The sequence below is a fragment of the Scatophagus argus genome, chromosome 6, assembly GCF_020382885.2.
Source record: "Scatophagus argus isolate fScaArg1 chromosome 6, fScaArg1.pri, whole genome shotgun sequence".
Classification (NCBI taxonomy): Eukaryota; Metazoa; Chordata; class Actinopteri; family Scatophagidae; genus Scatophagus; species Scatophagus argus.
The window spans coordinates 1,408,837-1,425,946 of record NC_058498.1 but is presented as its reverse complement, the minus strand read 5'-3'; the positions used below and the strand labels follow the sequence as shown (position 1 = coordinate 1,425,946).

The 17,110-nt window shown below is 43.2% G+C and overlaps 2 protein-coding genes across 3 annotated transcripts in view; one reads left to right on the top strand and one right to left on the bottom strand.

Moving 5' to 3' along the window:
• grin3bb (glutamate receptor, ionotropic, N-methyl-D-aspartate 3Bb) overlaps nucleotides 1-7,498 on the top strand; it is a 39,041-nt gene extending 31,543 nt beyond the window's left edge. For both annotated transcript variants that reach the window (XM_046392305.1, XM_046392306.1), the window contains exons 4-10: nucleotides 215-360; nucleotides 1,473-1,588; nucleotides 3,362-3,513; nucleotides 4,143-4,307; nucleotides 4,777-4,844; nucleotides 5,112-5,894; nucleotides 6,562-7,498. In XM_046392305.1, coding sequence (XP_046248261.1) covers nucleotides 215-360; nucleotides 1,473-1,588; nucleotides 3,362-3,513; nucleotides 4,143-4,307; nucleotides 4,777-4,844; nucleotides 5,112-5,894; nucleotides 6,562-6,832 — 1,701 coding nt within the window. In that variant the 3' untranslated portion in view covers nucleotides 6,833-7,498. The remainder of the gene's footprint in view (nucleotides 1-214; nucleotides 361-1,472; nucleotides 1,589-3,361; nucleotides 3,514-4,142; nucleotides 4,308-4,776; nucleotides 4,845-5,111; nucleotides 5,895-6,561) is intronic.
• A 2,589-nt stretch (nucleotides 7,499-10,087) lies between these two features.
• Nucleotides 10,088-17,056, bottom strand: LOC124060274. The gene is made up of 11 exons (XM_046391017.1): nucleotides 15,610-17,056; nucleotides 14,265-14,952; nucleotides 13,822-14,062; nucleotides 13,608-13,687; nucleotides 13,467-13,510; nucleotides 13,097-13,305; nucleotides 12,608-12,846; nucleotides 12,241-12,363; nucleotides 11,687-11,870; nucleotides 11,567-11,593; nucleotides 10,088-11,360 (listed from the first exon to the last, which is right to left on the bottom strand). The coding sequence occupies exons 2-11, from the start codon at nucleotides 14,916-14,918 to the stop codon at nucleotides 11,095-11,097; spliced, it is 2,067 nt and encodes a 688-aa protein (XP_046246973.1). The 5' UTR covers nucleotides 14,919-14,952; nucleotides 15,610-17,056; the 3' UTR covers nucleotides 10,088-11,094.
• Nucleotides 17,057-17,110: the final 54 nt, after the last annotated feature.

Sequence of the window (17,110 nt, the reverse complement as noted above, 5' to 3'; positions counted from 1 at the left end):
TGAGCATTGTCTAAATGTTGTCTGAACGTTGTCTAAACATCTGCACATCAGTGAACGAACATTGTCTGAATGCCATCAGTCATCATTCCATAAAGGTTGTCTGAACATTATATAAATGTCTAAATGTTGCTTGAGCGTTGCCACCAAACAGACGTCGATGTAAAGCATCATTCATTGCTCTTCTTCTTCCTCTTCTTCTTCACTGGCACGTCAGCTGCATCACCCGTCATGGGGTTTCCGTTTCGGGACGGTGAGGGAGAGCAGCGCAGAAGACTACATGAAGAAGAGCTTCCCAGAGATGCACGAGTACATGAGACGCTTCAACGAGCCGACCACACCTGAAGGAGTCGCCACCCTCAAGTAAGAGAGCAGACGGGACAGACGACAGCAGCTGAGGTTCGCTGTTTGCACTCAACAGAAGAAGAATAATGTGATTCTTCATGTCTGATGTGCAGGGGACTGAATGAGTGGACAGATTTCTGTTCGGAGCACCGGGGTGGTCATGGGGAGAACAGGATGCGCATTCATGCCCACGTTTCGGTCCATTCGAGACAAGCGTATATACTAAACACACAGATAGGCTGGCAAAGCAGAACTGCCTAATCCAAGTAAACCCTCTGTGCATGAAGACGCACGCGCGTCAACTGTCCGCCAGCTGTTATCAAAGCTTTTCTGAAACGTTCAGTTAGTCTTTGTCTCTGGGTTTGCTCTGCTACACCCTGACTTAATCACATTCATGAATTTGCTTTGGACCTTTACGCAAGGTGGGCAGACTGTGCATTCACACACACACACACACACACACACACACACCACACACACACACACACACAGAGTCACAGCTCTGTCCGTATGAGAACATCAGCCCATCAGGAGCAGAGGATCAGTCTGTTATGGTTTGGTTTCCATGGCGACAAACCTCAGGTCTGTATGTGGAGACCACAGATTTCAGATCAGTTTATGACTGAAAGCACATGAAAACAACAGGAGCTCAGAGCTGATTGGCTGCCTGCCATTCACACACCTGAGCAGGTGAGCAGGTCTTCACTGTCACAGCAACAGTTGACAAAGTCACAGGGACTTTCACTTGCTGTATGCAACAGTTCTGTCCTCTGGGAAATCTTCAAAATGTCACTGACTTTAGTTGCCAGTTGCAGTAGCTGCTGTAGTCATCCCGTGCTAACCGTGTTGCTAGAGTTGCCGTCAGTTGTTATATTCACCATGCTGCCGTGTGTCGTGTTGCTCCGTGTTGATGGACAGTACTTGTACTGTAGCTGTAGGACCAGTTACTTGCCGTTTGTTTACAGTTGCTGTAATACCTGTCGGCTGTTCTCGGTAGCTGCTGTAGTTTGCAGTTGTTGCCAGTAGATGTGTGTAGATTCCTGTACATGTCGTCATGCCTCTCCGTTGTTGTTGCTGGTTGCTGAAGCAGGTGTTAGTTGCTGTAGTAACCGTGTTGCTCTCTGCTGAAGGGCAGATCCTCCTCAGCTCGACGCCTTCATCATGGACAAAGCTCTGCTCGACTACGAAGTTTCCATCGACGCGGACTGTAAGCTGGCAACCGTGGGGAAGCCGTTCGCCATCGAAGGTGAGACAGACTGCGTGTGTGCTGTTGTATTTCTGTCTTTGTGAGGACAGTTACAGTTTTGGACAGCGGACCATTATTTTGAGCCAAACCGTCAAACGAGTGTTTCAGGTTTAGGGGTTCGTATGAAGACATTTAGTTGTGATGGTTCAAGATGTTGGGAAGTGCATTATGTCACTGAAGGTCCTCACAAGTGTGGAAGTACAAACATGTCAGTGTGTGTGTGTGTTTTAAACTTTTTTTTTTATTATTGAAACGTGTTTCATGGGGTTTCATCATCTCGACCAATCAGATGAGGAATCTTCTCCCTGCAGACTCAGACAGTTTAACAGGTTAAAGATTCACTCAGAGCTGCTTCATCCTGCAGGACTGAGAAAATACTGTTGAGTCAACTTTATTTAAACTGCATAATATCACAAGTTTGCCTCAAAGGCTTAACAGTCTGTATGGTGTCTATCCTTAGAGTCTCTTTTATTGTATAAATGTTTACACAGTATTACATTCACTCCATCTGTACATGCAGAGCAACATGTAGGAAAGCTTATACATAAAAAACAAAATAAAGAATAAATACAAATGACAAAACTGCATAAGAGGGCATCAGTTTCACTTCTTAAAAATGTTGCAAGTACAGAAATATTTTGTGTTTTGATAGAAGACAGAAGAGCCTCAGTCTTTGACAATAAATAATAATGATTTTAACTTCCAAAATGCACACCTGCATTCTGCTCAGTTGGTGTCCGCACTGCGACGGACTCGGGGTGAGTTAAAAGGCTTGATGGTTACCCGTGGCAGACACTGAAACCTCTGAGCCTCTTCCAGGAAGTAGAGCAGCTCTGGTCCTCTGAGCGGGTGTTTCCACCCCACTCTAACCTGTTGTCCAGGTGATCTCCAGGGTGATTACGGAAGGTACTTCCACATCCTCTGCACTGCCAGAGGAGGTTTAGTCCTGAGTGCTGGTCTGACCCCAGACCTGATGTGGGAGAGTTCACTTCCTCAGGGTCTTGACCACATGAGGTGTCAGGGCTGTGGGAGTGGGGGGTGATTTCCAGTCCAGGTGTGGGTTTTGGGGGCTGCTGGAAGAGTTGAATCTGAACAGGTTCAGCTTGTCAGCGCAGTTAATGCCAGTTACAGGCAGCATCTGATGAGGCAGAGCCTGAATGCAGCACGGCTGGCTGCTGTGTACTTTAACCGTTAGAAACAAAATAGATTTGTGAATCATCTGCATAGAAACAGTAAAGAAGACAACGTTTTTGGAGTGTTGGGATTGAAGCAAGAGGCAAATGGAGAACATTAGAGGACAGAGGACGGATCCCTGAGGGACAACCTCAGTGAAACGAGTTTACATTCATTTACTTAAAATAAGAGAGTGAGAGTCCAGTGCAGACTCGGTTCAGGACTGACGCATGAGAATCTGCCAGCCTTGCGTGGCACTTTGTCTCTGTGAATCTGAATGTTTGACTGCTCCTTTAAAAGCAAAAGTTTTCAGTGTTTTCTGTCTGTGCTTTGACATCCAGCTAATCTCTTAATTTAATAATAATTGACTTTTTTAATGTAATTAGTCCCTTATGTGGTCCTCCAAAATAATTACTGTTCACACATTCACTGCTCTCTTTAATTAATCTGCTTCATGTGTATTATTCCACTTATTATATCATTAAATAAATGATTCATGTCTGAGTCTGTTCTTTATTGTTTATTTTTTATATGTCAGTCTTTTGTTTATTGTGCGTTGCATATGGTTTAGGTTTGTTTATGATGGTTTGTTGTTTACAGGTTATGGTATCGGCCTGCCTCAGAACTCCCCTCTGACCTCCAACATCTCAGAGTTCATCAGCAGATATAAATCAGAAGGATACATGGACCTGCTGCACGACAAGTGGTACAAAGTGGTCCCCTGTGGGAACCGGGTGTTCGCCGTCACCGAGGTCAGTGGGCTCAGGTCTTCAGACGTACCCACATGTACACGACTGTCTGTCTGTCCGTCTGTCCGTCCACCACTTTGGTCTCGACTGAAATATTCCAACACCAACTGGATCAACCGTAATCACTGTGGTTTTTATCCTCCTCCTTACCTTCGTCACTTCCTCCTTCTCTCCCTCTTCTCACTCATCTCGTTTCTCTGTTCATTCAACATCTCTCATTTTTTCTGTCTTCTCTTTCGTGAGTTTTGTCTCCATCTTCCTTTTTCAGTCTCACTGTGCCTTCTTTCTCCTTCCACGTCTTAAACTTTCCTGCTTTTTATCTGCGTTCATGTGCTTCTGTCTCGTTTCCTGTCCTCTAGCGACACCAACTGGTCAGAGTTGTCCAGAAGCACACAGCAGTTACCAAAGAAAATAACTGAGAGACTTCATCTCATATTTCTGTAATGTTTATTTGCAAATATGTGTTAGCAAGTCAAAATGTTTCGATCTTTTGGTCAGTGTATCCAGACACATTTGAAAAAAACATCTGACTCTAAAGATGTTTATGATCTCTTAAAATGCTTGTCTTTCCTTATAGGATTTGGTTGTTTTTTATGGAAACCTTTACTCTGTTCCCATCTCTCCTCTCTCAGACTCTTCAGATGGGAATCAGTCACTTTTCAGGACTTTTCGTCTTGTTGTGTATTGGAGTGGGCGGAGCTTTGCTGACTCTGGCAGGTGAACACGGCTTCTACCAACTGGTCCTGCCGCACATCCGCCGCCGACAGAACCTCAAATACTGGCTGCACACCTCACAGGTGAGTGCGTGCGTGTGTTGAACTCAGATTTATAGATTCTAACTACTGAGTTTGATTTTGACCCAGGATTGTCCGGTTTACTCTTGAAGACAAAAACTATCAAGGACTTAAAAACAGTGTCATACTTCTGTGAGTCGAGCAATACCAGACTCCATTCAGAAATTTGATAATTTAACACCTAGCTTTCCAAAAGCCTTCCTCCTAGTATAATAAGAACCTCTAAATAGCAAAATACCTGGAAGCACTGCAGGAAGAAACAGCCACAGTGAGATTTCAGACGTGGATCTGCAGCACGTCTTCAGTTAAAGATGAGGAGGTTTCAGGAGGTGATGAAGAGGCTCTAAGGAAGTGCAGAGGGAAAAGAGGTCAGAGCCGAACGTTTTGTGTTTGTTTCAAACACAAAGGTGATCCAGCTGTGAAAATGTTTTAGTGGATAAAACTCTGACCGGACTGCTTGTGTGTTTGACAGAAAATCCATCGAGCTCTGAACATGACGTACGAAGACGTGAAGAGGCAGCGAGCTGAGAAAGAGAAAAGGTTTGTCTTACTTCATCATGACTGATGTCACAGGAGGATACCGGAAGTCATCTTAAATTTCTATTTAAAATGACTTGATGTTGATGTTGAATTAGATGTTGATTGGAAAACAGATAAAACCCTGAGTTTATCAAAAGTGAGAGGCCATCCAAAGTGACTGTAACAGGGTCCTCATAAACAATTTATTATTATTATGTTATCAACTGCTGAATCCAAGGTAAAGAATGAGCAGTGGTCACATCTTCTTGCTTTTCTGCTTCCGTTCAGCTGTAACCTGCAGAAGTCTCAGCCTCCCCCGGGGCCCCCTGCCCCACCAGCCCCTGGAGCTTCTGCCAAATGGAACAACGAGACCAGCAAGGATGCTGCTGCTGCCACCATTAAGGACGCCCGGGACTTCAAACGAGTCCACTTCAACCTGGAGACACTCAACACACGCCGCCTGCTCGCTCGCATCGCCACCTCAGACACCAAAGTAGGCGGGGCCAAATCCGAAGGGCAGAGTCCATCTAAGCCGAGGCTGCCAAACAGCAGACTGTGTGAGAACGGAGGACCGGCCGCCTCATTTGCCAGCTTGGTGCTCTCCTTACCCTCAGGATCCTCCTCTTCTTCTGCCTCCTCCGCCCAACCCAAGACTGCTGCTCCTCCCCCTGTGGCTCCGCCCCCCGTTGCAGTGGCCCCACCCACCACTGCAGTGGCCCCACCTGCCACTGTTGTGGCTCCACCTCAGCCTGGCGAGCTGCAGGAGCTGCAGGAACAGATCGAGCAGATGAGGGAGAAGCTGAGGACGGCTCTGGCCAGGAGGGCCGAGATCCAGACTAGTCTGGCCAAGCCTGTTGCCACGGTGACAAACAACCCCACTCCAGTTACTACGACAACAACAACGACAGCAACAGTGTCGACAACAATGACAACAACAGGAGCCCCGCCCAGCGTCACCCCGGTGACGCCCCTCCCTGCCAACACAAAGTGCGTGATGACCATGACGGACCCACCTCACAAAGTCTTGTCCAAAGTCCGGCCCCTCCACAGCAGACTGACCAATCAGAGGAGGTGATGCTCTCTGTACAGATGACAGGACTTTCAGCACACAGCGACCACTTTAAACAGTCATTTTGTTTCTTATTGAAGCGTGAAAGAGATGAGGCAATAACATGATTCCATATCGTTTACTTGTTTCCAGTTTCAGTTTGCAGATTTCATTTTTGTGGCTCAAATGCCGTAAACTGGCAGCAGGACCTCATGCATGGGGAGAATCTGGGCTAAATTAATTCAATGTAATTTATTAAGAGGGTTTTAATAATGCAATGCACAAAAAGGGGGTAAAAAATTAAAAAATAACTTTACAGGTTCTCCTTAATTTGTACTTTAAAAGAACATTAGGAGAAATATTTCTGAATTTTAACAGCACCTCAAAGTTATCATTGTTGAAGCTCTTAATTTAATTTTAATGGAGGGACAAATCTTTGGCTTACTGTCAGACTGATTTAGATTAACTGTTAGCAGGTGAAATGAATTGTTGGTTAAAAGGACTTTAAAGGGATATTCTGGGTTTCTGAGGTTCTTATCTGAAGTGAGTGTATTCAAAACAAAGATATGTTATTAGGAACAACAGTGGGCCCTAAATGGACCCCTGAGGTACACATTGTTGGTTTATTTTTCAGTTGATGTTGTAAAAGTATTTTGAAATACAAATGCTGATCTTCAGTTTTCTCCTCAGACTGTTTAAACTGGCTGCTGTGACACTAAAGTGTGGACGTGGTTTCAGGGCTTCCTGTGAGGCTGAAGGCAGCAGCACTGCAGCTCTGCTCACCAACGAACATCAGAGAACTAACAGGAGCTTCAGAGGGTTGAAAATACTGCGGGAAGTAAACACACCACCAAACAAATCAAAACGAGGTGGGGACTCAGACAAACCTGCAGCTTTCTCTGATTCTGTTCACGACTCTGCAGAATTACATCCAACTGAAACGTTGCCCTCAACGCAATAAGTAGTTTGTTGTGTCTGTAGAGAGAAGTAACAGCACCTTCAAGTTTTATGGGAAAGTTTCAAGTTTGCGAAACAAACATCACAGGACATTTAACTAAGTTTGCTTACAAGGACCTTCATCTCTCAATGTGGATGCAAATTCAGGTGTTTGATCCAAATCTGAGTTGATTAATGGATACAAATGTTTTTTAATGGTCCGATTACCTTCACACAATGTGACAGCCGTCCCTTAAGTTTCACCTTAACTGAAACATTTAAGGTCCTGTTAAGGTTTTCAGTCACTTTGAAGTTGACTTTTTTGTTTAAAATGTCATTATTTGTCCATTAATAATGATATAGTTATGGTATGTTTGTTGGATTTTATGGGGGCTATTAATAAATTAATAAATCGGTTATTGTGTATAAAAGTAGTTTTAATGGTTTATCTGCACAGGATAATTAAAAAAATGAAAATAAGATAAAATCCATACCTTTTTAAAGTATAAATTCAGGATGGATTTTATCATTTCATACACTTTAAAATAAATTTTACCCCTTCAAGTCATTCTAATGATACATGAAAACTCCTTAATATATTAACAATCTATTAATACGTGAACGATGTGTAACCACAGATCTGCTGTGAACCCCTGAATTAAGATATTAAGTTTTTAAGGGTTCTTTTCTCGATAAACTATGCAGGTAATCATCTCAAAAACATCTCACTACAGTTTGTCCCCTTAAAATCCCATTAAATGCCGTAATTAATTCATTTACCTGTTAATTACAACAATTATTTATTCTGCTTATATTTTAAGAATACAGTTAATGGACTGTAATATATGAATATTTTTATTAGATTGTCTGCACAGTTTAAAAGCCTTTTAAGTGATGAGAAACCACTTACCGTATTTTCTGGACTACAGAACGCACCTGAGTATAAGCCAAACGCACCAAATTTAAAAAGAAAAAGTATTTGTACACATACAGGCCGCACTTGACAGGTGTCAGGTGTCCACATTGTAACATGACATACGTTTTCCGGGCCGTCTGCTTTTCTGACCCCTGAAAGCTTTCGTCGTCTTTTTGCTTTGCGTCAGTTCTTCACGCTGCCGTCTCCAACGTCTCACCGTTGATTCATTAAGCCAAGCTTACGTGCAGCAGCTCTATTTCCTTCTTGGACAGACGGTTCGCTTGCTTTTCACTTAAAAGCTGCATCACATGCATTTCTTCGAGTGTTTTCCCTGATGACGGTATGTGCATGACGCGCAGAATGACTGTTAAAAGTTACGCTTAAAACTAGCGTCTTCCTCTTAGCATCACCGGGCCGTTAGCATGTAAAAATCTGTAGCTTAGCCGCATGTTTGGGCCGCAGAGTTGAAGGCGTGGGAAAAAAGTAGCGGCTTATAGTCCAGAAAATACGGTAAACGTCAAAAACAACACGTAAATCATTCCGTTAATTTATGCCTGAACTGGAGACGACTTGGATGCCACGTGTAAGTAAATGTACATGTAGATTTGTAAGGAGCTTCGACTTCTTACATTAATTATCCATTAAAGTGACTGTAGGGGCTTTGCTCTCTAAAATGTGCAGATGATGTATAAAAATATCTCAGTGTGTTACTGTCCATTAATTAGTCTGTTGATTATCAGACTCGCTCACATTTTACCTTTTAAAGACTCCTTGATGCAAGCAAATAATTCATTTTAGTTGTCTCATTATTTTGTAATATTTTAAGGTATTTAGTATTTTTTAATACCTTCAGAACTTTTGTGTGTTATGGTGTTTTTGATGGATTATCTGCACAACTAAAGAGCTTTTTAAGGGTGAAAGCTCAAATTCAGGTGTTTAGAGGGGTCATTTAGTAGATTATAATATATTAAGATGTTTTGTGATGGATTATCTGCAGAATTTAAAGATTAAACCTCCTTAAATTTGGCCTGTAGTTACCCTGAGCAGATACTGTAGAAAGAAAAGGTTTCAAATGTTGTCAGTGTGATTTGATGTTTCAATCTTCTAATATCAAAGACACTACAGGATAACCATGATGAAGGAGTGAAGGCTGCAGTCTTTGAATCGTACTGTGTTTTTATTGACGGCTGTGTGACTTCCTGTCCTGAGTCCCTGAGGGACCACATGAAGCTTCAGCAGCAGAAAACTTTATTTTATTATTTCACATGGGTGCTGCTCTGGATGCTAACTGCAGCCAGTCGCTACTGCTAGCTGACGCGTTTGCACTGATGACAGTTTGTTTTTAAATTCACATTCAAGTCACAGGAACTTTCCACTTAAAGGGACAGTCAGGCATTTTACTAACTCCTCTCTGTTTTAGTTCTGATGTTCCTCTGTAGGTTGTGTTCTGGACAGGAAGCCTAGCTTAGCACAAAGACTGGAAACAGGGCCACTGGACTGTCACACAGGTTATTAAGTAGGTTTTTAAGGATCATTTCAGTGACAAAGAACTGTTTAAGGAGCAGAAAATCCTTGGAATTTAGCAAATAGCATGAAGTGTATTTCTGGACACTGAAGCCTATGTAAGGTATAAGCTAACTTAACAATCAGCATGGGCGGCACGGTGGTGCAGTGGTTAGCACTGTCAGCAAGAGGGTTCCAGGTTTGAATCCCGGTCTGGGCCCTTCTGTGTGGAGTTTGCATGTTCTCCCTGTGCCTGCGTGGGTTTTCTCCGGGTTCTCCGGCTTCCTCCCACAACACCAAAAACATGCACATTAGGTTAATTGGCTGCTCTAAATTGCCCCTAGGTGTGAGTGTGAGAGTGTGTGGTTGTCTGTCTTTGTGTGTTGGCCCTGCGATTGACTGGCGACCAGTCCAGGGTGAACCCCGCCTCTCGCCCGTAGTCAGTCAATAGGCTCCAGCTCCCCCGCGACCCTGACGGATAAGCGGTATAGAAAATGGATGGATGGACAAACAGCATGAAAACCACCTCTGAATTTCAGGCCTTTTGAAGGTATAATATCTGATAGCTTAATATTGAAGTGCTCGTCGTTATTGATGTGCTGGCAAACAGTGCTGTTTGTCTTTTCACAAGCTGTAACATCGGTTAGCTAGAAACAGCTGACAGCTAGAACATCACATCTGATATGCTAATTATTTTGTGGCTACGCTGGTCTTTGTGCTAAGCTAAGCTAACAGGCCTGGATGATATGTTATTTCCCCAGGATGAGGGAGGAAAGTCATGAATATTTATTTGTGGCTTTTTGTTTTCTGTTTGTGGTTCCTGAGCCTGAAGGAGCTGATTTGAAAAAAAACATACTGGGATGCATTAGTTAAATTAACGGATTAATTAAAAGATTTGTCTTTAAAAACATGGAAATCCCAATTAGACATTAGTAACCCAAGGATGATCTTTAAAGTCCCCCTCAAGTCAAAAATCTGTCTTTCTTCTTGTTGATTCCGCTCTTTAAATAGTCATTACTTGCCTTCATCATCCTAGGAAAAAAATGTTTCCTCTCAGACATGCAGAGAAAAGCGTTTCCTGTGGATAAAACAGAGAGGAAGCTTTCCTGCATCTGTGTTAAACCAGGTGAGACCAGGTGAGTCTCCACAGGTTCAGTCCACGTCTTCCTTCTCACCTGTTTGTTTCTGTGAGGCGTTCACTGTCCCATCTGTTCTGTGTGAAAAGTGAAGCTGGGGAGGTGTCTGATTAACAAGACTCCTGCAAAGTTTGTGTTTCTCTTCATGTTGATCTTCACATATTTTTGGGGAAAATTAAAAAGGAAATAAGTGTGTTATGAAATGAAGATTCTTGTTCTTGTTTTATTTTAAAAATCACACAATTACATTAAAAATTCAGTTAAAATAGTAAATTAATCACATTATTCTGTCAAATTAAAAATGTGAAAAGGAATTTAGGATTTTTTTCATACATGAACAATAAATAATAATTGGAGTAAACATAAATAGAAAAGGTGGAAAAAATAAAAGTCTGATAGAGACAATAATAATTTATCATAAATATTCATACGTACTTCTGGGAACAACACAAATCACATGCCTCTGCGTGAGATTTAAACGAGCCTCGAGCAGTATCCCTGACGCCAACCTGCTTTTCATCTTTGTCAAATGCTGAGCCGAGATGAAGTAGAATTAAATAATAAACATCCATCTACTCGCAGACAACGGGCTCGCTAACCAGGCTAACTATGGTTACAGCTCAGCCGAGGATGAAGCCTTGGAGGTTCACATCCTGTTTACATACAGGATCCTGAGTTTGAAAACAGTGACTCAGAAACTGGACAGCCATTCTTTCTACGCTTTCAGATCAGTCATCTCCTGTGCAGGACATCAGCCAGCTGGTTGTACTTCATCTTCCTCAGGATGTTCTCTGCGATGTTCTTGGCCCCCTCAGTGTGGTACTGCTGAACCATCAAGTCCACAGTCTTGGTTCTTTCTGCTGCCTCCAGCCGGCAGTTGGGGATCGGATCAGGCTGCAGACGCAGACGATGCTTGAAGGTTTGAAAGTCCTCCTGCCCGAGCGAGTTCAGCGTGTTGAGCAGCAGCGTGGTCACCTCCGTGGACTCTGAGGCGCATACTGACACAGCAGAGACCAGAACACGCGTTACACCGAATCACAGAACAACAATGTAATCCAGTGCAACAAAAGGTGGAAGTTCAATCTCCGAAATGTTTTGTGATAATCTCTCTCTAAACTGGCTTTTCTAATCGTGATTCATGTATTATTAAAAATAAACACGTTTTGCTTTTTGCAGTGTGGAGGTGTGTTTGTGTTGATGTTACCTTCTGTACTGGGACTGGAGGCTGCAGCTGTAGGAAAACAAACACAGTGACATCAGCAAATCTGTGAACTGTGATGTGACTGTGGCGAGGCTGGAGCCTGATCACAGTTTAATGATTTACCTTTCAGTATGATGTGCTGGTTCCACACCACGGACTCTGTGGAACCAAACAGCCAGCCAATCACATGCTGCGGAGGCTCGTGACTCCTCAGGTGGAGCTCCACCATGTTGACATCGGCTGCCAGCTGCACATGAAATGACGCCAGGAAGTTGTTGTAGTCGCTGAAGTTCACAAATTTTGAGCTCTGACACAAACAAAAACATGTTCAAAGTTTTACAAAAGTGGAAAAAAACTGCTTTAAGTGAAAACGCTGAACTTTCCTGATGATAATGTGCATGTGTTCGCTGCTAAAAATGTTGCAGACTGAAAAAACTCAAGTTGAAATCAAAACACGGAGCTGAAGCAGCACTTAAGATCTCAATGCTGAATGAAGAGCCATTTTAAGATTAATTAAGCACTTAAGGAACCTGCAGCATCACTTGAAATGAGAGCACAGAAGAGCTGAAGGTTCGGCTGATGCACTGAAGCACAAGCACTGAAAGAGTTAAAATCTTTGCTTATGTCGCGGCTGCCACGAGACAGGTTGAGATGGGGGCAACTGAAGACGGCTTTACCTGTGGGTGGACCAACGCGTCGGGCTGCACGCTCAGTTTGTACATCTGATTTGGGATCAGCTCACAGTTGGCTATTGTTTCCACATACTCTGCGTTACTCCGTTGCTTCCACTCCTTTATCACCTGGAGATCAGATGAGATGCTGTGATGCTGTGATCATTAGTAATGGCTGACATGCCACAAGAATTTCGGTGAATGTAAAAATAAATACTGTCAATAAAGGTTGATGTTTATTTTAGGTTTAGACTAAACAATATGAGCCAAATCCCTAAATTTATACCTTAAAATGTGCCTTAAGTTTTAATTTATTGATGTCATTTTTATCAGGCTGGTGAACTTTCCAGGTGTTGCACTCAGGGTGGTGTACCTTCGTGAGACAGATGTTCCTGGGCAGCAGCAGGACAAACAACGAGTGATGGCTGGGCTGGTAGAATGGCAGCACGAGGCCACCGATGGCATCGTTGGACGACGCCCGTGTCAGAAGACCGAAACACGAGAAGCCGGAGACGCTGATGATCACGTGGCTGTCTGTCACCTGACCAGGTGTGATGAAGTCGACGCTGTCTCCAGTGACGTGAGCTACAGACAGGAAGTGCTGACCGTCACCTGCAAGACAGAAAAACTCATCCTCATCAACAAAACTTCAAAAGTTAAAGTTCAAAATTAAAAATGTCTGCTCTTATGTGATCAGCTAGCTGTCACTCAGCAGGTTGTTAAAAGGGCCAGAAACAGGACTCCTGATCCTTGTTCCAGTGTCTACGCATAATGAACAGCAGCCTGCATTTTGATGCACCAAAGTGAACCCTGATCCTGGTCTCTGCAGTCTTTGGTGGTAGATGAGCTGTGTGTCACTGACCTGAGAGCAGCTGGCAGTGCGGCAGGTGGAGTCGGTGGAAAATTCCTGTCAGCAGGGTGAATCTGAACAGCGGTCCAGCCGGCCTCAGACCTTTGGAGGACAGGAAGTCCAGGTCCCAAGGAACCATTTGGTAGACCACATCACCAACGCCCTCCAACAGCAGACCAGTCAGACTGCAGCGGTAAACGCCGGGCTGCTGGCAACGCAACCTGGAGATGCAGAAGCAACGGAATTAAATGGAAACACTGCGACCAGTTTATTATTTATTATTTACTGAAGTGAAGGGTCCGCTGAATTAGCCAGCTAGAAGCTAATAAAATCTGTTAGATAGACAGATAGATGACGGGGACAGACGTAAACAGCGTGTTACCTGAACTTGCCGCCATCCTCAGAGACTTGAGGCGTAATGTCGACCTAATCAGATCAAACACATAAACACATTAACCGATCACTGGTCACCATCCGGAGTGACATCACAGTGACATGTGCGTGTTGTGTTTGATGTTCTTACCACTGTCGGGTTCAAGTTTGTCTCCCCTGTGATATCGGACGACCTCTGTGATGTCACTGTTTCTCCTCGCAGACAGACACCTGCGGCAGGATAACACTGATCAATACTGATCGATCAGTTTCATCAATGTGCTCTCATTACAGAAAACGGTTTAGCCTCACTTAGCACAAAGATTGGTGAAACTGTTAGCTCAACACAGTTTGTGTGGACATACTGAGCGTTGGGACGATCTTCAGCAGGATGTTCATGGCGACGCTTTCCACTTGTTTTGGTCCAAAATGTTTTCTCAGAATTCTCTCCGTCGTTGGCCTGTCTGCATGCTGTAGCTGCTCTACACCGACAGGAGGGCGGCCGTCTCCAGCCATGAGATGACTGACCAACCACTGGAAAGATCTGAGCTCGTCTGAGACCAGAAGGTCCAACATCTCTATGAGGAAAGATGACTCTGAGGGATCCTGGGAAATAAAAACAGGGCAGCAGAGGAGTGACATGCTGATCATATGCTGATCCCATCACATATCAGGATCATCACCATCAACAGAGAGACAGTGAAATAAAAGGTGAATATGTACAAAACGGAAACTCTTTAGGCCACGTGGTCTCGAGTCTCCAAGTGTCTCCTTAAACCTCACGGAAACAGTAATGTGGACTGCAAACCTTCTCCGTGATTCGATCGTCTTCCAGCTCTTGCAGTAAGAATGGCTCCGATTGGCTGAGGACCTTGTGGAACACCTCCTGTGCTTCGCCCCCCTTTTTCAGGACCAGGTCCACCAGAGCCCGGTTCTTCTCCTTGTGGACTCCATAGATGTTGATAGCCTCTCTGTTTGCAGCATTCAGGATCCCGTAGTCCTGCAAGGTGTCAAAAATGGCATCCAGCCACTGAATCCTGCGGATCAGATTCCTGCGCTGAGTTTTCACAAAGTCTGGAACATATGTTGGAGGCAGTCTAGGAATTGGCGGCTCAACATGGTGGTGGAGGTGGTGCACGTAACCACCGTAGTTGATTGCAGTCAGGGCCGCTTCTAACATCATCAGCGCCCCTTCCTCATGGTAACACCTCAGCATTATTTTGGCTGTTTTCTGGGCATCAGCAAACCGGAACCAATGTCGGGGGATCGGGGGGAACTCCTGCTGGAGGTCCTTACTGAGACACCAGTGGACCCTCCACAGCTCCACCTCCTGCAGCTCCAACAGCTCTGACAGGAGCTGGGCCTCCTGCACCACCTCTGGTTCATTCCTCCAGAGCTCATAACTCTTGTGTCTCTTCGGGAATTGAGAAAAGTTCTTAACCAAAGTCGCCACGTTACCCATGATTCAATCCAACCAGGTTTGACTGCCTGCTGGTCTGAGGAGGAGAAACACAACAATTCAAACATGAGACATAAAAAGAGATTAATGCAGGATGTAAACGACAGGTGAAACAGAGGCACACATAAATGAGTTATAAAAAAAACAACATTTAAAATACTAATATTTTGTTTTAAATCCTCAAACCTTAACTGAAATATTTTGGTCATTTTCATTTCTTTAAAAACCGTTCATTTATATTTTTTAAAAAACATAATACATTCAGATCCATTATTTTGTACAAACCTGGTAAAACTATTTAACATTTGAATAAGAATTAACATCTCATGACAGCTGAAAAGCAGCTGAAAGTATTTCCTAACAACCAAACCAAACCTAATAACCAAAATTCCTGCACTCTGGTAACACCTTGAACACATAGCATCACATTGATATTTGATATTTTGCTGTGTTTGATCTTCCAATCTGTTTTTAGTGTTTAGCGTTGAATGAAGGAGGTTTGTTATGTGTGATCACTGAAATTCCTGTTTATTATTATTTAAAAGTAACAGTTCCTGAAACACTCCTTTCAATGTTATACTGTTGACTACATTATTTGATATTTTCTCTTAATGTTGAATTGACAATTTCACGTTAAGAAACTCCTTTTGTCTGTAACCTGTCAGATAAACATGTTGGTTTAAGAGGACATTACCTGATCTCTGAGACAAAGCAGAAGTGCGTTCACAGTGAGTGAGGCTCGTCCCGTGATGTTTAGGAACGTCGCTCGCATGGGTTTCAGTTTTTTCTGTGAGCTGTCATTTATATTCATTCATGTAATCACAAAAAGCTCCTAACTTGGCCTCTGACTGGCTGCTGCCAGTTAGGTCACCAGTGGTGTGTTTCAGACATAATTAGATACGAGAACTTTCCATTGAGGCCAGGTCAACTTATAAAACGATACCAGTGTAAAAATAGGCTACAGCTAAACAACTATAATGAGATCATTCACAATTATCAGGTGCTGAAGTCCATTTTAAGTCACAAAAAAAGACTGAAACTGAAAAGGCTGCTGTTGTAACGTGTTCAGTTCAGTACCCTGTTCATATGAGGCTTTTCTGATTTATTCATTTGAATGGAGGCAGAATGAAGTCAAAGGTTCCTCAGCTAATAAAAGAAATTGAAAAATGAGTCATAATTGGTTTAAAGATCGTCGCACTTTTCAAATGGCAAGAGTCCTGCCAACCAAGAAGAAAGTGCAAAACTCCCCCGTCTGTGGTTTCCTCGGCCAGTCTGACTGTTGTGAAAGAGCAGAAGAGAAGATGAATGAGCAGCTGTCAGTAAAATTCCACAGATGTTCAAAGGAACAGTTCACCCAAACTGAAGAGTTTGGTCTCGACCTGCTCTAACTGGAAAATTGTCATGAGATAACTTTTGTTGTGAATTGGCGCTATATAAATAAACTGAACTGAATTGAACAGTTCACCCAAAAGTGAAAATTCAGTTAGCCGCCTCCTCCACCCCACGCTGATGTGCTGTGACGATTTTGCCAAACCACTGAAGAATTTAAGACATTATTTACACCCTTCAGTAAGACAAACTCTTCACTGTAGCGGCTTAGCTTCGAGCAGTAGCACTTCCGAAGTGGAGTTCAAAACATGCAATCTAAACAAGTAAAATCTTTTCTGGGCTTCCAGAGACTTTAATTATGCCGGACAAACTGCATGGAGCCGTTATCGTTGGGGTTTTTTGTTCTTTCGCTTGTTTCTTACAGCTCCGCCACATGTGCAGCAGAAGGCTGCAACGACGTTTTAACTGTGAGACATGAAGTGTTTTGCCGTTTTCCGTCCCTGCTGACATCCTGTTTGACACCTAAACATGATGTTCATTACTCACGACACGACTCAAACAGGAAAAACAACACACAATGTTGTATTTTTCTGAATTGATGAAGCTCTTCAAATCATGCCCGATTCTAAATAAGAAATAATGTTGGATTTGTGACTTTATTACAAACAGGCCTGGTCTTTATTGTGTTGGTCTCAGCTCCTGCCACCTGCACCAATCAGACCGGTCACCATTAGTCAAAAGACTTATCATATTTCAACTAAAAACAAAGCTGCCAGAAAAGTGTAAAAATATTTTGACTTTACTCTGAAAATCTTGTTTGATTTCCTCTTCTGACGGTGAACTCTTGTAAATGTTAAATTAAATCT